At 34.8% G+C, this 24,922-nt stretch overlaps 2 protein-coding genes across 4 annotated transcripts; one reads left to right on the top strand and one right to left on the bottom strand.

The window, feature by feature from the left end:
* Nucleotides 1–2,123: 2,123 nt before the first annotated feature.
* Nucleotides 2,124–5,608, top strand: LOC145119206 (heterogeneous nuclear ribonucleoprotein 1-like). Of its 2 annotated transcripts, XR_013713736.1 has the most exons (3): nt 2,124–2,592; nt 3,431–4,720; nt 5,133–5,608. XR_013713736.1 is itself a non-coding variant. In XM_079054821.1 (2 exons), exons 1-2 carry the CDS (start codon nt 2,371–2,373, stop codon nt 4,601–4,603), a joined length of 1,395 nt encoding a protein of 464 aa, XP_078910947.1. In that variant the 5' UTR covers nt 2,124–2,370; the 3' UTR covers nt 4,604–4,900. The 2 variants fall into 2 exon arrangements, 1 of the variants encoding a protein (XP_078910947.1); XM_079054821.1 differs by lacking the exon at nt 5,133–5,608 and having other exon boundaries at nt 3,431–4,900.
* A 481-nt stretch (nt 5,609–6,089) lies between these two features.
* Nucleotides 6,090–22,946, bottom strand: LOC145119172 (uncharacterized). 2 transcript variants are annotated; one of them, XM_079054792.1, is made up of 23 exons: nt 22,807–22,946; nt 22,501–22,724; nt 11,216–11,433; nt 10,987–11,092; nt 10,797–10,898; nt 10,013–10,072; nt 9,835–9,913; nt 9,576–9,723; nt 9,364–9,487; nt 9,089–9,269; nt 8,810–8,987; nt 8,607–8,709; nt 8,414–8,509; nt 8,276–8,328; nt 8,075–8,198; nt 7,921–7,983; nt 7,627–7,848; nt 7,480–7,553; nt 7,266–7,359; nt 7,051–7,187; nt 6,598–6,678; nt 6,419–6,524; nt 6,090–6,307 (listed from the first exon to the last, which is right to left on the bottom strand). In XM_079054792.1, exons 2-23 carry the CDS (start codon nt 22,681–22,683, stop codon nt 6,227–6,229), a joined length of 2,613 nt encoding a protein of 870 aa, XP_078910918.1. In that variant the 5' UTR covers nt 22,684–22,724; nt 22,807–22,946; the 3' UTR covers nt 6,090–6,226. The 2 variants fall into 2 exon arrangements, with proteins under 2 accessions (XP_078910918.1, XP_078910919.1); XM_079054793.1 differs by having other exon boundaries at nt 22,501–22,720; nt 22,807–22,928.
* Between the last annotated feature and the right edge of the window lie 1,976 nt (nt 22,947–24,922).

The following is a 24,922-nucleotide window of genomic DNA, read 5'->3' on the forward strand; positions in this document are numbered from 1 at the left end:
AGACGAGAAATTATAGCCCCCTTTCGATGGTATTCCATATCATGTTCAGGAAGGAAACCAAACCGCTCTTGAAGATCAGCGAACTCGCTCGGAGAAGGAACGATTCTGGTATTTGGGCTAGCCATTGTTCGTCGAAAAACAAAAAAGCAGAAACAGAGAGAAAGAGGAAAAGAAGTAGCAGAAGTGAGAAGAAGCAAAAAATAAAAGGGGAACTGACACAAATGGGAGAAGATTTAAATACAGGTGGGAAGTTCAAGCAGTTATGATGATGAAAACCGCCTGTGCAGACGCCTCCGTCACGTCAGAAGTTTTCAAAGAGCCATCCCCACCAAACGCGTGTCCAAATCTAAGATAGAACAACTCAACTACCCTAAGCAAACACTAACATCTACTAGCCTAGGGGACTTGATAACGTATCCCACCAGGAATACGTCAAACATAACAGAACCGTCAGTCTGATAGACGGTTTAGGCAAAGGACGGCATATGCCTAACGCTGCGTCATCGCCCTCGCCCTCGCGATCCTGTATTCGTCCCTTGGCGCCCAAGCGCCAAGGTCAGGGTCATGACAAAATAGTACCAGTCGCCTCCCATAGCGACATGTGTAGCGCTCAGGACGCCGGTCCTGACAAACCTACACCAATAACAAACAACTACTCGCGAAGCACGATCTACCAATCGAAGGCCATCTATCCCTGCCAAACCTGAAAAAGGTAGAAGGTACTGTCGGGATCTGTCCCCTTACCACAGGTATAAAAAGGTCCCTTCTCCTCCAAGAGAAGGGATCGAAAAAAACGCGACCCTTAAACTCTTACCTAACACTTTTTCACCTTCTCTCTAAGAGACTAACTAACTTGATCGTCGGAGCTTCGTTCCGGGACTGCCTCCCGGACGACGACTGACGATCGTGTTTTCTTTGCTATGATTCTCAGGCCCTTCGTTTCCATCCCTCAAAGAGACGGAGTTAAGCCGAAGACATATCACAACAAATACCTTGTTTGTTAGTATTATACTATTTCAATAAAACATAACAATTTTAGTACATAATTAGTTATATCTTAAATTTTGAAATGTATGTAAATTTGACATTTTTTTAACAACATTGTTGAACAAAAATTGACAAATATTATCCGTATAAGAGCCAAAAGATCCCGATTCAAGATAAACCAAATAAGACAATGCAAGCAAAAATTCTTAATTCCCCAATTTATTATATAAGTTCTTAGGGATCAATGTTTGGACAATGCAAACTAGAAATAATTTGTCCAAAAGAGCCTTAAATACTAGAAAAAAAACATGTAACTTTTTATATCTACATATTTATGTTGTGTTATAGCAGTAAACTTTCACAATACAATGCTAAAATTGGGAGCTAATTATCTGATTTTCTTGTGCCATGTATATTTTATCCCCAACTGATTGCATAAATGGTGCATGTGCACTCTTTTTTTTATGTGACTTTTTCGTTAGTTATAGCAGACTACTTTAAAAATGGTAGATATTATGAACCAATTATAACATTCTACTTTATAAATAACACTATTTGTTCATTTTACGCATAGTCGCAACCTTGCTATACCAGATAAGGGGTGTCTTTACAAAGATGACAAATTTAAAATATTACGAAATAATTAAATATCATAATTTTATCAAATATCTACAAATACAAAATGTCTATCGGATATTCAAACCAATATAGATATTAATTTGAAATATTCATTATATCATTATAAACTTATTGGCAAAATATCTATGTTTGTAATTTAATAAATTAATTTTAATTATTGGTCAATCATTACGTTTATGATTTATTTATAATATTTTTCTTTATACTCGTGACATGTTATAACCTAATTTATTAGTAAAAACATATCCCAACCTCTAAGGCATAACCAATTGTATTAAATATGTTTGAGTGATTTGATGGTATACACAAAGGTTTTATGTTTCATCTTTTCCTAATGGGAGCAATCATGTTTAATTTATAATTTCACTTTGCAGTTACAAAAATAGTAAGTTTTATTATTTTCTTTATTTAAAATAAAGAACAAAATATGCTCAAAATCTTACATAGGTGCGCGTATCTCCGGACGTGAAAATATCTGTAGACTCTAAAATCTAGAAAAGAAAAAAAAAACCTACAAGGACGAAGAGATTAAATCTCATCCGTTGGTTAAGAATACCGTCTACTCTCAATCACTTGTTATTCTCTCATCCAGGTTGACCCATCATCGCCTCCGCCACAAACCCTCCTCAATCACCCCTCTCTCGTTTGTTTCTGAGAGAGACACAAGGGGAATATATACATAAAAACCTTACTATCCCAGCTTCAGAGACACACACATACATACATATATATAAACATTAATCTATGGATTCAGATCAGGGGAAGCTGTTCATCGGTGGGATTTCATGGGAAACTTCGGAGGAGAAGCTGAAAGAGTATTTCGGTAATTATGGAGAGATTCTACAGACGGTCGTAATGAGAGACAAGATCTCCGGCAGGCCACGCGGTTTTGGTTTCGTCGTCTTTTCAGATCCTTCCGTACTCGACACTGTTCTTCAAGAAAAACACACCATTGATGGCCGAACGGTATTTCTCCTACCTAGATCTCTTTTTCTTGTTATAAATCTTCATTTCATTTACTTCCGCTACTTATTCCTTTCCGATTTAGGTTTATACCTTTATATTTTCTAACCCTAGTCTTGTGAAATAGTGTCTACCACTACTGATTTAGTGGTAATTAATGACACCAGCTCAGACTTATATGTAGGACTAACGCAAAGGATTTTACACTAATGAGAATTAAAACAATTACATGATGCGTGTCCTCGCTTTTTGGTTTTTATAACCTCGATTTTGGATGTATTATTGAAAAGGGGAAACTTGCTTTTTGAGAAATGCCCTAGGGGATGGCCAAAACATAGGGCAAATAGTCAATCTGCACCAACGAAATATCGCCAAAAAGACCCTTGGGGATTGTTATTCAGTGATTCAGATTTCAGAACATTTTTTCAATTATGATTCTTTTTGCTTTCTGATGGCTTACATTTTTTAGCGCATCCCAGTTTGGGATGGAAGGTGTCAAGGTGGTATTGTTATTGAATACAGAATACTTAGTCAGTTAAAAGAAAGATTTAGATGTCACATGAGCTTTGAATAAGGCAATGGTTGTAGGTTTTCCTAGAGAAATTTTGGAATATTTCTTCACTTGTTTGTTGTTTCCCTGTGTAATTGCACTTATCAAGATTTTAAGCCTTGTATTTTTTTGTTAAAAAGTTTTTCATCCACTGATATGTTTTATGTTACTACACACCATGGATATGAAAAGGAAGCTGTGCTTGCTATTTCTGAGTGTTTATTTATCAAATATACAGTTGTTATCATCGTTGTTGTACATGTTTTGACAATTAGCCATATTTTTTTTAAGGTGGAGGCTAAGAGGGCCTTATCAAGAGAGGAACAACAGGTGTCAAAAGCTGGAAACCCGAGTGGTGGTAGAAGTTTTGGTGGTGGTGGTGGGGGTGGGGGAGGTACAAGGACAAAGAAAATATTTGTGGGGGGTTTGCCACCCACTTTGAGTGAAGAAGGATTTCGTCAGTATTTTGAAGTGTATGGACAGGTAACTGATGTAGTAGTAATGTATGATCAGCAGACTAACAGGCCTCGTGGCTTTGGATTTATTTCATTCGATTCTGAGGATGCTGTTGATAGGGTTTTGCACAAGACTTTCCATGATTTGAATGGTAAGCAAGTAGAAGTTAAAAGGGCTCTTCCTAAGGACGCTAACCCTGGTGGTGGTGGTGCTGGTGGTGGGCGGTCCATGGGCAGTGGTGGTGGTGGTGGTGGTTATGGTGGAAGTTCAGGTTCTTATGAGAGTAGAATGGATTCTAACAGGTACATGCAATCTCAAAGTGGCGGCGGTGGTGGTGGTGGTGGTGGTGGTGGAGGGTTTCCACCATATGGGACACCTGGATATGGATATGGCCCTAGTAATGGAATGGGTTACAATGGGTATGGCAGCTATGGTGGTGGGACCCCAGGGTATGGTGGTGCACCATATGGAAACCCAAATGTTGCAGGTGCAGGGTATGGAAGCGCTCCATCTGGTGCAGCAAGGAGTTCATGGAATGCTCAGCCTTCCTCCGGATATGGTGGTGCCGGAGCTTACGGGGCTGCCCCATGGGGTGGTTCTGTTGCTGGAGGTGGTGGTTCACAGGCGGCACCACCACCTACCGGTCAATCTCCGAGTGGAGGTGCTGGGTATGGGAGTCAAGGGTATGGTTATGGTGGTGGATACGGTGGTGGTAACGACGGGTCTTATGGGAATCCTGCTGGATATGGTGCTGTTGGCGGCCGTATCGGTGGTGCTCCGGCTGCCAATTCTGGTGGTGCTGGCGGAGAAATTCAGGCCTCTGGCGGTGGTGGTGGTGGCTACATGGGGGGAAGTGGTGGTTATGGGGATGCTAATGGATATGGGAATTCAGGGTGGAGGGGTGATCCTTCACAAGCTTCCGCCGGGAACTATGGTGTTCAGGGGAATGGCGGGCAAGGTGGTGGTGGGTATGGTGGTTATGGCGGTGGTCCGGTGAGGCAGGGTTAGCAAGAGTGATTTTTGATCGTACAATTAATATGTTGTTGCGGATAGGATGACTGGTTGGGTTGGGTTGGCTTGCTTGATTGATTCTCGGTAGCTTGAAGTAATCTATTATCTGTTTTGGTTGGTTTTTTCTTTCTTTTAAATAAGCAGTATTTTTGAGGAGTAGAGTTGAGTTGGTTAATCATCATTTGCTTCTTCTTTTTCTTGTGTTTGGCTTGGTTATATACTTTATATTATAGTGTGTATTAGATTTTGTTATGGTGTTCTACTTCTAAGATATAATTTTCATATATTAACTGATATGATTCTCTCTATCTGTTCAGTTGTGATGTGGCAATTCCCGAGGCATCTAGCAATGTAATTATTATTATATGTAATAAATAGCAATGGAGTATAAATAATAGTGTTAGAAGTTAAGAGAGGAGTAATGCTGTAGTTGAGTGAGTAGCTGTTGTAGATAGTGATAGTGGTAGATGAAAAAGAATTTGACAATGGCATAATCATTTGTCCCCTGTGGCCTTGTGTTGTACAGGAGGAGAGATGCATTGCTGATGGAGCTTGAAACTACTGTTATGCTGAAGGTCTGTCATTACTCATTACATGGATGCAGTTGTTTTCTTCATTGGCTTTATGGACAGATGGAGGAGCTTGACTTGACTGTGTTGTGGTATGTCATATGTCAATTTTAAGTGGCTATCTATCCATTCCCATTTGTAAATGGAAATTCTGCCAATTTGACATACAAGTCGAGACTCATCTAGTATAGTAACCATTAGGCTGTGTGTTTGGTTTGGTATGATGGAATTGGAAAAGAAACCATGTTTGTTTTGCCTGACATAATCAAATGGTCTGGAAGGAGCTCGATCTTACTCATTTTTTAGCTTGTGGAGCTGTTTTTTTTACTTCTTCCATTCCATTTTGTGGTATGCTCAATAACATGTTTATATATATGTAATTTTTGTTTACTTTTTTTCATTATTTTAATTAATCTAAATCTGAATTTTTAAAGATGGCTAAAAGATGTTGAAATTGAAACTTATTTCTGTTTTCTATTGTCTTTTTGATTTTTAAAAATTTATATATAATTAAAATAATCTATAAAGTAGAGTTAAAATTATTTTTTCAAATGGCAGCTATATGCTAATTTATTCCATCACATATGTTCTCCAGACATGAATTCAACCATCAGACTCTTGGGGGGTGGGTCTTAACATTACTTTTATGTCAAAAGCTTGTTGGTTAGTAAAGTCATTATATCATGTCAACCAAACATAATTATGTAATATGATTCATTTCATTACCATATTAATTCTCTTACCTAATAAACTGAGCTCTTTAGTTAACAAAACAAACCCGAGTTGATTTCTAAAACTGGTTGAATAAAATCTAAGCATTTAATGGATTGGTTTTGTATGGATCATATTTGATGCATTTCTGCCTTACAATCTATCAAGTTTACATAAGAAGAAAACACACGCACAAATCAACATACCAATAATGTATTGTTTCTCTTTCGAAAAAAAATAATGTATTGTGTTTTATTTGGAAGATGAAACCAATAGGGAATTCAATTGAGTACAAAAAAAATAAATGTTGATAAAATGATGTTAAAGAAGCAAGTGACATTTAATTTAAAGAATAAGCCGATGCGATACCCTTGTAAGGATCTCCTAGTGCAACAATGTTTCCGGGCCTTGAAAACACAACCTTAAATCAATGAACAAAAAAGTGACGAGACTTAGCAAGATACACTTTCTTCTATTATCTTATGATGATTATAAATTGATTGCATGTTTTAAGAAAAAGAATACTAAATACCTGGTGATCTCCAAGTGTGTGGGTCTTAAAACCAGCAGCACAATAATCAAAATAGTATTCCCATGTACGAATGAATTTTTGGTTGAACCCCAGAGCAAGTATTTTGCTATGAACAACATTAATAATAAATACCACGCCCACAATCATCAAAATGCATAAAAAACATAACAATTCTTTACCTTTGTTTTTCCATGAAGTTTTTCCTCCAATATCTTAGCGTTTGGTAGTAATGTATCCCTATGTTTTCCACTTGCTCTACACTGTAATTATATTAAGCATTTTGATGAGCTCCTCATATGACCATAAAAAGTTGTTAAAAAATAGGACAAATTGTAGGGAATAGCAATGTACTTTTCTCTCGCTACAAATATCAGCACTATACTTTATTTTTTACCTACAATTTCAACATAGCTATATTTTGCTACTAATATGGGTTTTGTACTTCATCTGTTATATATATGTTGTTATTTTCGGTAAAGAATTATAATTACATTATTGTCATAAGTATGAAAGTGCAAGTACATTGGTATTATGTATGAAGAAAAGGCAAATATGTTGCTATTTATTTTGTTAAAAAAAAAGTAAAGTACATTGCTATTTTCTACTATTTTCCCTTATTAAATAGGACTTACCAGAGGCCGGATGATGCAACCATCGCAGATGTTACTCTGCTAAGTGAAGGCAAGCAACCTCCAGGAAATATGTACTCTTTTATAAAGTCCGAGCTTCGTCTGTACTCATCATACCTCCTGTCTGGGATTGATATGAACTGATGATCCAAACTATATCAGTCACTATTCGACTTTAAAAAGTTTAAAAGAATAAGAAGAAGAAGAAGAAAACTTGCTTGCAAGACAAAAAGTCCATTGTTTGCCAATACTGATTCACAACAACTAAAAAACTCTTCCATGTATTCATGCCCAACAGCTTCTAGCATTTCACTACAGATAGTCACATATGAAAAAGATTTTAATTACTAAATCCTTAAAATTATTTTACTGAACACATTTAAACTAAAATATATGTTAAGCATATTGACTAGAAGATATATGAGAACTCACCAAGATATTATTCTATCGTATTTGTAAGTATGAGGCAATTGCCTATAGTCACATAGTAGAAATCTGATTTTGTCCTGAAATTGCATTTAAGAAGTCGATAAATTAATCAAATGATGACTTTGATATATCACAACTAAATAATAATACCTGTAGGCCAGCTTCCTTCACTTTAGTTTCTGCATATTTTAGTTGCTCCTCAGAGAGGGTGATGCCAGTGTATCTACATCCAGTTCTTTTCACTAATTCAATAGCCAAAGTTCCCCAACCACATCCTATCTCAAGAACTTTGTGTTCCTTATCAACTCTTGCCTTTTCAATCAATGAAGAGATCTTTCTCATCTGTGCTGTTTTCAAGTCTTCATCTTCATTCTATATATTGTAAGTGCGAGTTAGACTTGAGTAAGACAAAAACAGAACTCAAAATATATAATACATTCTTACCTTAAATATTGCACATGAGTATGTCATCGTGTCGTCCAAGAACAATGCAAACAACTCATTACTCTATATAATATAATAGATTAAATGGTTGTAACGTTAGTGAGGTGCATAATGAATGTTTACAACATATAAATAAAAAAAATATTTCAAATACCAAATCATAGTGGCGAGATATGTTTCGACGTGCTTGAGTAAGAGAATTTTGCCTTGAAATATGATGATAGAAATACTTGGCTGATGCCACTCCAGCTGTTAAAAACATTGGTGTCCACCAGCCCCTAGAGCAAGCACATACTTCATGCCATGAGTATAATTAAAGAACAACATATGAAGATGTGTTAAAAGCTGTAACTACCTTTTGCTGGACTTTTGGGCACAACTTTCTAAATCTCTGTTAATAATGAAAATCTATGAAACAGGAAAACTTGAGTGAGAAAGCACAATAGGAAATTAACTAGTTAAATAAATATAAACCGAAAACCATTAAGTTTACCATAAACATATTTAAAAGGCCTTCTTTTTTATCAACAAAGGAGAAATCTCCATTTATGTAAGCATCAGCAAGACCTAAATCGGCTTTTGTAGCAATCTGCATGGAGATTTCTTGATATTAATTAAATCATTTCGGGTTGGGTTGTATCCCTAAGACAAAAGTACAATTTCTAGAAGACCTAAGATGCATTAACCTTCCAATAGAATTGGGGATTGTGAACTTTGAGATAAACTTTAAAATTGCTCCTCTTTCTGGTTCCTTCAAAGGTGAACATTGTACCTCCTTCTTCTAATAAACTATAAGAAATAAATATTATTACGTATAATATAAGTTGTGTTATGTTTGAAAATAACCCTCAATTAATAGTTTAAAGGGACGATGTTTATTGTTCCTCACATTAAACTTCCCATAGCGATATAATCTTTAAGGAACCTAGCAACAAAAAACCTTGCACCAGTTTCCATTAGAGATGGTACCATATGTTTAGGGTCCTTGAGAATTTCACAGCTCTTACTAAGCATGCCATTTGCAGCAAGCATACCAGCCTTTAACCCATCCTCATGGAACCCATAACCTATACAAATAAATAAATATGGAGTGAAGCATATATAAATGAAAATTAAATAGATAATCTAACATATCATATGAATATATAGTCAACAAGAATAAAACTACCCTGGTATGCACCACAAAACCAAATTCCTCTCTTCCCTTGAATTTGATTTAGCTCAAGTGAAGCCTTTGATGCAGCAACTGATGGGACTGGATGTCCAGTTGTCCACTTGAGCATCATATGTTTTGGTGTTCGGGGTGGATTTAGGGTAACCAGAAAAGGTGGCCCCTTATCATCAATGTTCTGCATTTTGATCATGTAAATTAATTATATTCTTGAAAATATGATATTTTTGCACTTACATAAATGCGATCAATATAGCATTGATCATACAAACCTGAAGCACATTTAGCCAATATGTTAAGCAAACTCTATTGTCCACGGTTCCAAGAAAGTTCCATGAGCTCCATGCAGATGGGTTCTGGGGCATTAGACTTTTGTCACGATGTAGAAAAATATCACTGCCAACAAAAAAGACTTGTAAACTTTTAATCCGAATCTGAAATCATAAAGTAATTAATTAAACAACTAAAGTATTTAAGAGGTTACCTATACACATAATTAAAAGCACCAAGAATTCTTCTTTCTTCGTGTGTAGCTTCTTCTCCTAACATCTTTAGAGTTTCTGGCGCATGCGTAGCCATTATGCATTCAGAATACGTTTCTCGTGATCCATCTTTGCATAAAACTAAACAACCTGTTCATACTCCAAAACATTCAAAATGAGAAGCTTTGAAACAACAACTTTCTATACTAAAAATAATGTTCAAGATCACAAAACTCAAGTATGTAGATAGAAATCACTTACCATTATCGACTTTTGTGATAGATTGGACAACGCAACCCATTCTTATTTGGCAACCTCTCTTCTCCAGTTCTTCTCTGACCTTTTATTCATTTAATCATATAGTTAAAATGATCCATCTCTTAATTGTGGTGAAGCTGATAGCATAATCATTCTACCATGAAAACAGTTAAGGAATCACCTTTTTCACGTAGGTTTGTGACCTCCATCTGATAGTAAACCACTGGGGGCGACCAAAAAGCTGATAAAATATTGAAAATAAGTAAATCATATATATATATATATATATATATATATATATATATATATATATATATATATATATTGATGACGTGCCCCTGGCACACACGAAGAAGCCGCTCATAGACACGCCAGAGAATGCCCCAAAGCATGCCGCGCCAAGCGGACTAAGCCCGACGGAACCTAGCGCCTGTCAGTGCCCCTAAGAGCAGGGCGCTCGCGGAGAAGGCTCGGCCCCGCCAGGGGCGCCTTCCACTCCGGGACAAATGTAACGGCCTCAGGCGACAAGGCAGATGCTCAGAACATTACCGCCTGAACCAATCGTTGGCTCTAACAGATTAAGGAGCACGATCTTCCAATCAACGTCCCCGATCCTGTCGGGTCTGACGCCCTTGTCCCGTACGGACTAGCAGAAGGACTCAGTATAAAAGGCCACCCCAGGTGCCTTGGAGAGTAAGTTGTCTTCTCCCAGTTTACACACAATACAGTCCCAAGTCTATCTGACCGTCGAAGCGTTTTCCCGGGAGCCTCCTCCCGGAGAACAGCTGGCGATCCTTTCTCGTTGTGACCTCGCAGGTTCATCGGAGTCATCATAGGCGTACGACACTACCGTTCGGGAACCAGGTCACATCATATATATATATATATATATATATATATATATATATATATATATATATATATATATATATTGACTATGAATAATTGCGAAAACGTTTGTGTACCTGAAGTAGATGATGATTGCGGCAAAATGAGAGAACGGAAAAAGCAGAGAAACTCTTAACTCCTTCGGCAGGGCAAGACCATATGGAGGAGCAAACTGGAATCTGTTACAAAATTTTATATCATATATTCCCACTTAAATCGTTTTTATCAGTTCAACTATTAAAAAGCTACTTGTTGAAGTTTTCTCACAAGATAAGCATTCTGAAACAACTCAGAGTAACCATGTGACTTGAGAAAGTCCCCCAATGTTTCATTGCGACTAAGGTCTTGGTTGTTTTCAAGCTCTTCAAGATACCTATATCAGTTATGATATTAGTTTTGAACTACTAGCAAATTTGCTTTAATTATATTATTTGAAGCCTATATGTTTCGTTTCAAAACATGAATTCATGTAGTATTGTCAATTTGTAAAATTTACCTTAATACATCATCTTTAAACTTGGTAATTTCTCTAATCATCTTCCAGAAGTAAGGATTTAGTACATTCTTTTTTTGTGCAAATAAACCTGATAAACCGTTTCGACTGCCCCATTCACAACCATTGCCTTCATCTAAGCTTACGGAGAACGACATATCAGAAATCTCAATATCAACTCCAAGCGTCTCGAAGAACTCTATCATGTTGGGATATGTAACCTGGATATTCATCAATTGATTATATATATATATATATATATATATATATATATATATATATATATATATATATATATATATATATATATATATATATATAACACCTAATTAAAAATAATAGGAGTCTAGATGAAACTTGACTAAATTTTTACTTATGAAAGTCAAAATAGAACAATTCTTCCAAAGAATACAAAACCCTTTAATTTATATCACGTCACCTTAATAATTAGACTAAACTGAAAAAATGGTCACGTGGTTTGCAGAAAACTGTGGATGAAGTCCAAAATCTTTTCAACTTACACCAATAGTCGAATTTCAAATCGTTTTGGTGATCTTGGTCCCTATCAACTTGAAAAGACGATTATACCCTTATATTTGTATTTTTTCAATTTTATGTTTACTTTGATAATTTTAGATAATTAAAATAAAAGAAGGTCTCACCAACCCCACACCTCCCCCTATCCACTCTGTCTCACTTCCTAGTGTTATATCCCTCCCATCACTATCGCCACTTCATATCCTCCAGCCATTGCTCCGACCCACTTCATCTCCTCCGACGAAGTGAGAGCTGAAAACCCTAGAATCTATCAAAATGTAAAAAAGTTCAAATCTTTTTAGTTTGATCATGTCTACTTCCTTATCCGTTGTTTTTCATGGTGACACCATGCTCTCCAACAAGGTGATTATGTCTCATAACCATCTTTACCTCTATTCAAGGAGACCCAACATCACCCCCTTCATCTCCATCCCACCCATTACAAACTACCACTTGGTCCATCATCACCGTCTTCACCATTTTCGTTGTTCTGACCTAGTCAAGATCAACAAGAAAATACACCTATCGACTGATATCTAAAACACTACCAAACAATCCCCTCTCAGATTAAAACTATAAGAACACCATCATCATTGATTTCTCACCATCTCAACAGACCAATACCATCTATTATAGAAGCATTAAGGGTGGGGGGAAGAATTTGATACCTCAATCAAAACTCAAGAATTGGAACCCTAAAGTCGATAATTTGGGAAGAAGACGATACATTAATGTTGATCTTGATGTTGGTGAGGGCATTTAAATCAGAACATTGGTTGAAGATGACGTTAGTATATAGTGGCCGATGATGTTAGGTCTGATGATTTAGGGGCTGTTTGTTTTTTTTGTGAAGATCTGCGCAACCACTTTTGTCTGCGCCGCGCAGACAACGCGCAGACATATGCTCTCGCAGAGTGTTTGTTTTTTGGAAGTGCGCAGATCAAAAAACGTCTGCGCGAGGTCTTCCTGGTGCAGACATATGCCACTGTCTGACCTCATTTTAACCTAAACAAAAAAAAACATGGGCCACTATGCAGTTTTTTTTTCTTTTTTTTTTTTTTGCTGAAAATGCATTTTTAATGTTTATGACATGAAATTAATTTGAAAAATCAATTTATTTCAACAGCTGCAGATAGGCTTGCACAAAAAAACCGGTTCAGGATCCGAACCGGTCACTGAACCGGTAAACCGGTTCACTACGAACCGGTCAACTATGAACCGAACCGATTCAAGAACTGAACCGCCGGTTCGCACCCGTTCGAGATTTTAGATATTGAAACCGGTTTAGAACCGGTTTAATAACCGTGAACCGGTTTGGAACCGGTAGTCAAACCGATCGAATCGGTTTAGAACCGGTGTAACCGGTTTAGATAGGTTCGAGTTTTTTTATGACGGAACCGGTTTGAACCGAACCGGTTTATGGCTGAACCGGTTTTACTATTCACGAATCTGAACCGAACCGGTTCGGTTTGAAAAAAAAACCGGTTTGTTCACCCCTAGCTGCAGACGTTAAAAACAATCAGTCTTCTTATTACAGACTGCAGACATTTGGTCCACCTCTTCTGCCGTAGAGGCTTGCAGATATGGTCCGCAGACTGCATACATTTTGGTTTCAAAAAAACAAACAACACCTTAGAGATGGTGAAGGGCTGGTGAAGGTTGGTATTCCGATGAAGTAAATATGGTGATCGGATTGAAGATGATGAACATGGGTTTTAATGGTGTGTATGATGGTTGTGGTGGTGGTTTGTAGACTAATGCTTAAAAATGTATAAAGATGGTGATGAGCTAGGTGGTGGCAGAGAGAGAGAGAGAGAGAGAGAGAGAGAGAGAGAGAGAGAGAGAGAGAGAGAGAGAGAGAGAGAGAGAGAGAGAGAGAGAGAGAGAGAGAGAATTTTCTTTTTTAATTATTTTTAATTAAATGAATAAGAAAATATATAAAATATATTATAAAGAATTATTTAAGGGATGTATCTGTCATTTTAGGTTGGATGTGGAACAAAATCATAAGAAAATGTCAACCATAAAGACCAAAATCATAAAAAATATCCAAAATTAAATCACTGATAAAAGTTGAAAAGATTGTGGATTCTATCTATAATTTTTACAAAACCACAAGGACCAACTTTATAGTCTACTATAATAATAATAAGAGAATAGTATAATTTATAAATGGTCCTTATGGTTTCTCAGATTCTTGTTTTTCGTCCCTAATTTTTTTCGTTATATTGATGGTCCATGTGGTTTCAATTTCTTGCATGGTAGGTTCTTTATCCATATAAAATAACCATGAGCGGCGTTGAGGGAGGATAAAGTGAGCAGCTGCACATGGTCTAATTTTTTTTATTATATATTTTTATTTAAAAATTAAAACTTATAATAACGATAAAGACTTTTTTTATCTAGTTCGTCCTGAGCCAAAGATATTTAATTTTTCAGGACCGGCCTGAAAATAACCTTTATACATTTTTCTTTTTTAACTTTTATCTTTATTTAAACATGAAAATCGTAGAGTTCGGGCTAGCTTGTCAACCGTATAAGAAACAAGAAAATCATGATTAATATGCAGAAGTTATGATGAACGGAATTGGGGTAAATATTGGAGTAAAATGCAGAATTTTTCTCGAAGGCATGGAATAGTAAGGGCAAACCGGGTATTGCACAACCAGTTAAAAATCTGGTGTGTTCTTTTCCTGGGGGGCATATCTGGTATATGCAGCTTGGGGTTTATAAAAAATAAAAACGGAAAAATTGAAGGTGTGCGATGATGATTCAAGAAAGATCGAGAGAGAGAAAGAGAGAGAGAGATAGCGAGTATTACAAGCAGCCCAAGAAAACAAAACAAAGAGGTTGAGCAGGAGCAGCGATAGTTGCTGCCATCACGATCTAAGGATGAAAAAGCAGCAAAATCGCTGCTGGTGGTCGACCACGTTGTTGACCGGCGGTGTATGGTGCTACTGGTGGACGGAGACGACCCCAAGGTGGCCGGAATTTCTTAGAAGCAGCCCAAGAAACTTCATCTTTCTATATTTGGGCAGATTCTTGGTAATTTCTTGGAACCCTAGATCTTTATTAAAATAAAAGATTAGAAATTTTGAAATTGGATGTTGGAGTTGGAAATTAAGAATTTAAATACATATTATGTTGAGTTCATAAACAACAAGAATCAAGTGATTATGTGAAGGATTTATCAGGTTCAAGGGTTGACTTTTCTGCTATAGCCAAACCTTGATGTTCATGACTGAAGTTTGAAAGCATATGATGAAAAAAAGTTATGATATTTCGATTCTTAACGTGGGTTATGCTTGAAATGATAAAAATTAGTCAAATGCAAATGTTTTGATGCTAGAATAGTGTTGTTTGTATCATGTGAAGTTCAAACACATCAAAGTGTAAATTGTGAATCTTGAAATTTTTAAAGATGATAGTGGCTTTGACTTTTGGTAGGAACATTGGTTTGGAATATGTTGGTAAAAGAAACATGCTTGGATGTGATTATTAACGAATGTTGTGCAAGTATGAATAGTATATGCCAAGAATCGAACACGAAAGAAAGGAATAAGGATTTGACAAAATTGCAAGAATGGTCCCTATGGTTAGGTCGAAATTGCCACTTTGGGCCCAATAGGTTTGGACTAGCACTCATGGTCCACAGGTTTTCATTTTCTTGCCACTTTGGTCCAATTTACTTTAAATTTTTTAATAATGATCATTTTGCCTTTTGTTTTTACTTTTTCAGTTTTTTTATTTATTCAAATACTTTTATAATTAAAAGAAAAATAAAAAAGAAAAACTCTCTCTCTCTCAAAATGGAAACTTTTGTTTTAATACCAAGAACTCAATCCACCACCATCATCTTCTTCAAAACCCAACTCCATCCGTTTCCTTTCTCACCCATCAGTCCTCTCCCCTAGCCCAAACATATTCGTCGAGCTCCACCATCCACGAGACCAGAGCGCCGGGAAAAACAGATTGGTGGTTTGATTACCACCAACATCTTCGACCTCAGATACACCGAAAAATCCAAGTTTCAAGCCTGTTTTTGTGTTGTGGTTTTTATCGGTCTTTTATGTCGGCTTCCCTCCAGTTCAGATCTTCAATACATTGTGTGTGTGTGTGTGTGTGTTTGCTCTGGTGTGTGTGACTCTCCAGTTCAGATCTTCAAAATTAGTACCATCTCTATACGGGTATTGTTCATCGTCTTCTCTGCCTTCTTATCTCCTTTTGTAATCAGTATCTTCTGCTTCGTGGAACTGGGTTTATTGGCTTCCCGAAATAGAGGATGGAAAATATGATTTTTGAACAGATTTGGGATGTTCATGGCGGCTAGGGTTTCTTGGTGGTGATGCATCGTGTCCGCTAGGGCTTGCTTTAACATCTGATTTTTGCATCTAGTTTTGAAAACTGATTTGTGAATGCTCTTGGATAGATTAGTGCTTTTGTAATATGATTTTGAATGTTTTGTCTGCTTTAAAATCGATGAACATTCAAAGATAGATTGTTGATTTCTAATTTGATTTTGGTTATCAATGCTTAATATTTGATGATTCATAGCTGATCAACTTTTCTTTTACAAGAAGATAAAACAAGAAATAAAAATGATTTCTAATTTTTTATTCTTTTATAATGGTGGAATCTGATGGTGGTGGTGACAGGAGGGGGTGATGGTAGCTGTAGGTGGTGGTTCTGGAAAGAACAGTGGAGGGTGGTGATTTAGATGCTCGGAGTAGATGCAGAGAGCTTCAGGTTCTAATGGAGAGAGAGAGAGAGAGAGAGAGAGATTTTCTTTTTTATTTATCTTTTAATTATAAAAGTATTTGAATAAATAAAAAAAACTGAAAAAGTAAAAACAAACGGCAAAATGGTCATTATTAAAAAATTTAAAGTAAATTGGACCAAAGTGGCAAGAAAATGAAAACCTTTGGACCACAAGTGCTAGTCCAAACTTGTTTGGCCTAAAGTGGCAATTTCGACCTAATCACATGGATCATTCTTGCAATTTTGTCTAAGGATTTCAAGTGGGTTGCCAAGACAATTTTTTTCATGATATTGGGATTTAAGGCTTTGATAAAAAACATTATATCGAACTTATAAATTAGAATGAAATTGTGCATTCCAACCTTTAAAGGGACGGTTTTTGGTATATTCAAGAATTTATGAAATTAAAAATAAGTCTAAGAGTAAGTAGACATATTATATGTTTGGTTGTGTAAGAGATCACTAACCTCTTAATTTACTTAATAGATCTTGAAAAGGTGTTCGGAAGTGATCAAGGTCAAGAATATAGCGGATTAGTGTAACTAGCCGTACTTAGATACTAAGGTGAGTCTTACAGAGCTTTATAGCTAGCGATATATGGCTTAGGGCGTGTTTGGCAAAAGTAGCTGTTAGCTGAAAGCTGTTAGCTGGAAGCGGTTAGCTGGTAGCGGGTAGCGTGTAGCGGGTAGCTGGTAGCGGGAAGCTGTAGATTTTATTTGTTATATGAGTGTTTGGTAAAAGTAGCTGAAAGCTTTTGAAATATATAAAATTACATAAAATGACAATTGATTAAAAATAAATAAATATATAAATATATTTTAAAGGATAATTATGGAAATTGATTTCAAAAGCTCAGTAGCGTTTTGTTAAACGCTACATAAAGTAGCTTTTAGATTTGGAGCGTTTTGCTAAACGCTCGTACTGCCAAATGGAGCTTTTGGTTTAAACTAGAGCGTTTTGTCAAAAACTAAAAGCTAAAAGCTCTCAAACGCTTCCAAAAGCTCTGTGCCAAACATGCCCTTAATGATTTAAGAATTATGTTTAAGATACTATTTACAAGAGTAATTGCTAGTTAAGCTTTCATGATTTTCAAAAGATAAAATATGAAATATGACATGTTAATTGATTTGAATAGTATGTTACGAATACGTGATTCTATGAACTCTTGTAAAAGAGTAAGCTAGTGATTGAATAATAATCATTTAAAATCAATTGAAAGGAAGACGTATGTTAATTGAAAATGTTTATTACTATGCAAATTGTTATGATTTAATTGTAAAGCATATCATTATGTGTAATCGAGTCTTGAAAAGAAAAGTGTGATCATGCGTCATAAGAGTGAATTACATAGTAAATGAGTACGTGAATAACATGCTAGTCATAGTTTCTGATAAGGGATTAGCAAGACACTATTAGGATGATATCTCCTGTCGCAAAGTAGTTGTCTAGAAACTAGATATCATGATAGACTGATTTGTTCTTCTATCATGATAAGCCAGATTCGACATCTAGTCGTGAGTTAAGTCCGTTTGGACGCTAGATTCGACATATACCAGTGAGTAAAAGAAATGATAAAAGATTCGAAAAGGTTCGTAAGTTTGCATTGAGTGAGGACATGCATTGCATAGTCTTGAAAATGTTCTTAAGCTATAAAGAGTTTATAAGTTATGAAAATATTTTCAAGCTATAAAAGTGTTTTCAAGGTATAAAAGAGTTTCCAAGTTATAAGAGTATTTTCAGTTATAAGAGTATTTTCAAGTTATGAAAGTGTTGTCAATATATTAAAGAGTTCTCAAGATATGAAAGAGTTTTTAAGTCTTGAAAGTGGTAATTTTAACCAATATTGTAACTATTTTGGGTCTAAACCCATATGAATCATGAGACATTATTGTTTTACATATATATTTTTGTTTATATGTCAAAAGTATTCCATGTTCAAATATGAATCATAGAAGATTGTGCTTGTTGTAATGATAAGGATCGAAATTTGACATAACTTCTATAGTGTATGTATATTCCTGTTTTATTATGGTTTTGTTTGTATCAGTTCTAATACCTAGTTCTAAGTTTTACAAATTGTTTTCTAATGAAATTTTTTGGGACCATATTTTTATAAATGTGGTTTAATGCCAGAAAATGTTTTAAAACCACAATATTTTATTTTATAAAAAATCGGGTGTTACACACCCGATGTGGAAGGATGATCAATAGATTCTAAGTTAGGTGGTTGGTGGTGGATTGGTGATGGAAAAAAGGAAAATGGCGGGGTAGACAAAGGTGGTGGTGAACGATGGAAGAAGGGAAAATGATGAGGCATTTCTTATTTAATAAAAATATAAAGATTAATATACATTGTAACTGACCGAAAGAAAAAGAGAAAATAAAATAAAAAGAATATAAAATTTGTTTTATTATATGGGCGAGACCAATTAAATAAAAAAAGAGAAAATAAAATAAAAAGAATATAAAATTTGTTTTATTATATGGGCGAGACCAATTAAATAAAAAAGTTATAGACGAAAATCAAGAATCTGAGAAAACAAAGGGACTATTTATGTAATTTTGTCTAACAATAATAATTGTCCACTGCGCGTTGCGAAGACGACAATGTATTTGACGAATGATGGGTTGCATACATAAAGTATATATGAAGTATTTACTAAACATATAACAATTATACGGAAAGTTACATAGAACAAATTTACAAAAAAAGTCTTAAAATTAGAGAAAAACGAAAAGGAAAAAACAAAATGACGCACATGTAACTAAATTGTGCCACATACATATTATGTCACAAACGAAATGACAAAATATTATTGACTAAAACCAAAACGTCAGGCCTAAATCGGAAAAAAAGAAATGCGTCGACATTTCAGTTTAGTATATAGTATAATAATTTTAATTTATACCGTTGAATGAAAACATATTTTATGTGACCCAACTCGTACGTAGGAAATGTACATAAAAATTTACGTTGAAATGTAAAGAAACTTGAATTTATACTAACACCAAATGAGTTTTTTTTTTTTTTTTTTTTTTTTTTTTTGAAGTTAATGAACTAAAGTTCAAATAATCAAAAATATATTATATGAGACTTAACTCATACGTAAGAAACATACATAAAATAAGCACAAAAACGTAAAAAAAATTACGTCGAAACGTAGAAAAACTCGAATTTATACCAACACGTACATATAAAAATGCAAGTAAGCTTTAAAAAAAATTAACGAACGAAAGTCTTAAATTTATGTCGAAACGTTGACTACCGACGCTATGCACCCCTTTATTTATTTATTATTTATTTATTTTTTTAAGTTAACGAGTTTTAGAAAGTTCAAAGTCGAGGGGGTCACAGTGACATTTTAGAAAGTTGAGGGGTGGTAACTGTAGGAAAATCAGATTGTATATACTACGAGGGGCAAACATGAAAGTTTATAAATTAAAGGGGAGGGGGGGTGAAAGTGACATTTTTAAAAGTTTAAAGTTGAGGAGGTAAAAGTCACATTTTACAAAGTATATGGTTGAAAGTGACATTTTAGAAAGTTTAAAGTCTAAGCGGTGAAAATTACATTTTACAAAGTAGAAAGATGAAAATTATCATTATACAAAGTGAAAGGATGCAAAGTGTCGGTGGAAACATCCATCGAAGCAACTATAGGAAAATCAGATTATATATACTTCAAGGGGTAAACACGAAAGTTTAGAAAGTATTGGGGTGAAAGTGACATTTTAAGTAGTTTAAAGTTGAGGAGGTAAAAATAACATTTTACAAAATATATGGTTAAAAGTGACATTTTAGAAAGTTCAAATCTAGGAGTGAAAATGACATTTTACAAAGTAAAAGGGTGAAAACTATCATTATACATAGTGGAGGGGTTTAAAGCGTTGGTAAAAACATCCATCGAAATAACTCTAGGAAAATCAGATTATATATATTACGAGGGATAAACATGAAAGTTTAGAAAACGATGAGGGTGAAAGTGACATTTTAAATAGTTTAAGTTGATGAGGTAAAAATGATATTATACAAAGTATAAGGTTGAAAATGACATTTTCTCATTTCAAAATGTAGGAGGTGAAAAATGATATTTTACAAAGTGAAAATGTAAAAATTGTCATTATACAAAATGGAGGGGTGTTAAGCATTTATATAAACATCCAAGGTTGTTTATTAATATATAGTGGGATAATGACTTAAAAAGGTAATATATTTTTCGATTTGTATACATTTGCTAACTAAGTTTTATTTTTTCGTCCACATTTCCCCCTTCAACTTGTAACTGTACACATGCAGTTTTTATGACCGGGTACTTCAGATAAGCCGAGAAAAAAAATGTCTTAATAGGGTAATATATTTCTAATTTTGTAAACATTTAGTCTTTAATATTTTTTTTAGACATTTAGTCCTTAATATTTTTTGTTGCAAAATAAGTCATTGTTATTTTTGTACACATTCGGTACTTATGACCAATTTCTTTAGGTTTTTTCTTACGACATCCTATGTGGGACAATCACTAATAAGGTGTCGGGACTGTTGATGCTTATGGCCACCACAACCTTGACTGCTTGGTTGCTTAGGTCTTATGGTTTGACTTAGCTCTTGTGTTCTGAACGTCATAACTTCTTCATATGATCTTCGATTTTAACAATCTTTATATCCATGTGTTTGTATTTGAGTCTACTATAATTTTCGTTTAGATTAATCCCGTTAAAAAGTAATATATATATATTTTTACTTATGATTTTATAAAAAACGTTCATACATACATTAAAAAAGAACGCATGGGTATAAAGATCGTAAGTAAAAATATATTACTTTTTAACGAGAGTAATTTAAATGAGTTCGTGCTGATATAAAGATTGTTAAAATCCGAGATTATATGAAGAAGTTATGATGTTCAGAACACTAGACCTAAGTCAAACCATAAGACCTAAGCAACCAATTAGCCGAGGGTACGGTGACCATAAACATCAACAACCTCGAACACCTCATTAAAATATTGTTCCACATAGGATGACTTGAGAAAAACCTAAAAAAACTGGTCATAAGTACTGAATGTGTACAAAAACTTATTTTGCAACAAAAAAACTATATATATTAAAGACTAAATGTGCATAAAAACATTAAGAACTAAATGTGTGCAAAATGAGAAATATATTACCCTGTTAAGTCATTTCCCCCGGTTTACCTGGAATGATCGGTCATAAGGACCGAATGTGTATAAAAACTTAGTAATCAAACGTGTACAAAATGAAAAGTATATTACCGTTGTTAGCCCATTTATATTAATATTAATAGTTTATGACATTGACCGCTCTCGCTTTTTTTTTTTGAAATTTAATTTAATTGTACAAGTAAAGTATTAACATACACCTAACATTATATGCAAGTGTTTTTTGTGACTTTTCTAACATTCTATCATATCTCTATATAAAACTTCCAAATATTACTAGTAAAAAAGCAAATTTACATCAGAAAGTAAGAAAGTAATAGCTGTTGATTCCTATGATTGGTTGTTGTGCCACGACTTTAAAAAAGGTAAACACATTTCCTCATCCTTTTTTGTGGTGGAAATTGTCTAAATGAGCTGTTGGATTTTGCATTCCAAATATAGACACGTCGCATTTTTAGTTTAATATTTTTTTAACAATTTGTTTTTCATTTATGTACTGAAAAATTATAATATTCAATACCACATTACACCCTCTTCTCTTCTATGTTTATTACTGTTCAAATTAAAACACTGGACTAATTATAAGAACCGATTAAACATTTGTTTGTTCAAGTAGTAAATCATATATTTTTCTAATTAAATTAAGGTATAATTGCATGATGACAATTGATAAATAACTTACACAATCCTCAAGAGCATTTGAACGTTTTTAAAGAACATTCAACGGGTTGGTAAAGTTATGCACCATGAATGAAGGTACCCATCATTTAAACATAAATGAACGTATGAATGAAGGGAGAAGGAATAGTCTATAGTTACCCGATTGAAGACCATAAAACCCAGGTCCAAATCAACACCATCCATGGTGACAGTTTTGGCATGACCGCCGAGGTACTCCTCCTTCTCATATAACACCACCTCAACCCCCGCTGCTGATGCTACATATGCCGACACCAGCCCACTTATGCCGGCACCTACCACCGCCACTCTCCTCTTACACATCCTCTCTCTCTCTCTCTCTCTCTCTCTCTCTCTCTCTCTCCCTGCAATGCAAAAACAAGTTCAAATGATGAATAATCCATGGATATGAAGATTAAAATCTATAAAACAGATAACACATTAAACCTGCAGATTCAGAGAAAGAGAGTGAAGTTGGTTAAGAAAAAACAGCTATTTTTCCTCTAAGCCAACAATACTGAGAGGTCACTGGGTAGTACATAAAAGGTCCAGGGAAGGGACAAAAGATGTTGGGTAGGACATTATATATGAAGCTCTACTAAATGGATAAAGTTAACAAGTATACGTAGAGATAATATTTATAATACGTAACACATCAAAGACCAATAGAAGTCAAGCATCAACTTGCAACTCGCCCCACACACACATATAGACAACTTTATAAATTGAAGTATTGACATAGTTCGGTAAAATTAGCATGGTTACGAGGCCAAGCATGTAGATGATTAATTAATCTACTATTATCATAAAGTTCAAGCATTGGATTGATTTACTTTCATCAGCATGCAACGTCCATAAAAAAGGAAAAAGATTAAAGAAGAAAAACATCCAAATGTTGGGCTTTAACTTTTAAGTTTATGGTGGAGGAATATACTTGACTTTTGCCATATGTAAAATAATCACCATGCTATTCATTCCCTGTCAGGATTATAGATGTTGAATTAACACAAACAACTAGATTTGAACTAATCGAAAAAAGACCTATATATCGATTATGATCGAATCATTTTGATATCAAATTTATCTTTTCTAAATGCAATTTAAAATAAAAAAGTATTTTTATATATTTTTGGACAGTTTATAAATACAAATTGGAAAAAGAAAGGGCACCAACTAATCTTAAGTTTTGGAATTTATACCCAATGGTAGAGACAAATCAAGGAAACAAAGACAATGACCAACTCAATGCTAATTAAGAGATTCGCCACGATATAAGACGGCTCTTAAATTTATTGTTTTAAGAAAAATCCAGAAAATTTGACATTATTTATCAAAAACTCATGACTATTTTATATATCAGAAAAGAAAACTCCGGGTAATTTTAAATTTTAAATGAGGTTTTTATCCGACAATCCAAATTTACCCAACATTTTTCCAATGAGCTTCTTCTTCTCCAAGATGCACCAAGAATATTCCAAAGCACTTAAAAACAACTTTTGTTGCTCACAAGGCTCAAACTAGGGTTAGAGTTTCAAGGAAGGACGTTGGATAGGTAGAGGCTGAGAATGGTAAGGGTTTGGGAAGTTAAGGAGCTAAATAGGGCTCAAAACTCCAAAATTAGGGTTTGGTTCTGATCTTGTACGCCCAAATTCAATACCTTTCATTTTTTAAATAAATCTCTCTCAATTCTCTCCAACTTTTACCAAATTCAATTCCAAAAATTTATAAACAACTCTTTTTCAATTCTCTCCATTTTTTAAACAACTCGTTTGGTGTATTTTTTTTAGATTCAAAGATTTATAGTTTTTCTCTAAGTTTTTAGGAATTTTTTTTAATGTTATGTTATGTTATGTTTTTTTTTTCAAATAATGCAATATAATGTGTTTATTTTTAATTAATGAAATATTGTGTTTTTAATTAAGACTAAAGTTTTTATTTATTAAATAAAAAAACAACTGTGACAACACTTTTTGGATGTGGTATAAACTAGGGGTGAACAGTGGAACAGAGTACCCGCTTTCGGAATCGGAACCGCCTCGAACCGGCGGTTCTGAAACCGAAATTAAAATTTGTTGTTATAGTTAGCGTTTTAATATTTAGTATTTAACTTTACAATAATTTTAAGATATGTAATGGAGTGGATATATTTAAGATGGAGTCGGCGGGTACCCGGCGGGTAGCGGTTCCAAAAAAAATAAGAACCGGAGGAACCGTTCCAAAACTTTGGGAACTGGAACCGGAATCGGTTCCGGCAGTTCCAAGATTTTAAGAACCGGTATAATCGGTTCCGGTTCCGGTTCCAACATTCCAAGAACCGCCGGTTCCGGTTTCGGTCCAGACCATTTGACCGGGTACCCGTCTACGCTCACCCCTTAGTATAAATCACATTTCTACCAATTTTATGGTAAATGTTTACGGTGTGGTAAAAGGAGAGTGTGCCACCGCTTGTGTGGTAAAAGGGGGAGTCTGGCACACTCCCTCTCCAGTCTCCCGTAAACCTACTTAAAAAAAAAGGACTAACTTGGCCGATCCGTGATCTCCGACCGCCACCCATTATCAGCAT

The sequence above is a fragment of the Lactuca virosa genome, chromosome 6, assembly GCF_052849685.1.
Source record: "Lactuca virosa cultivar CGN04683 chromosome 6, Lactuca_virosa_CGN04683_v6, whole genome shotgun sequence".
Lineage (NCBI taxonomy): Eukaryota > Viridiplantae > Streptophyta > Magnoliopsida > Asterales > Asteraceae > Lactuca > Lactuca virosa.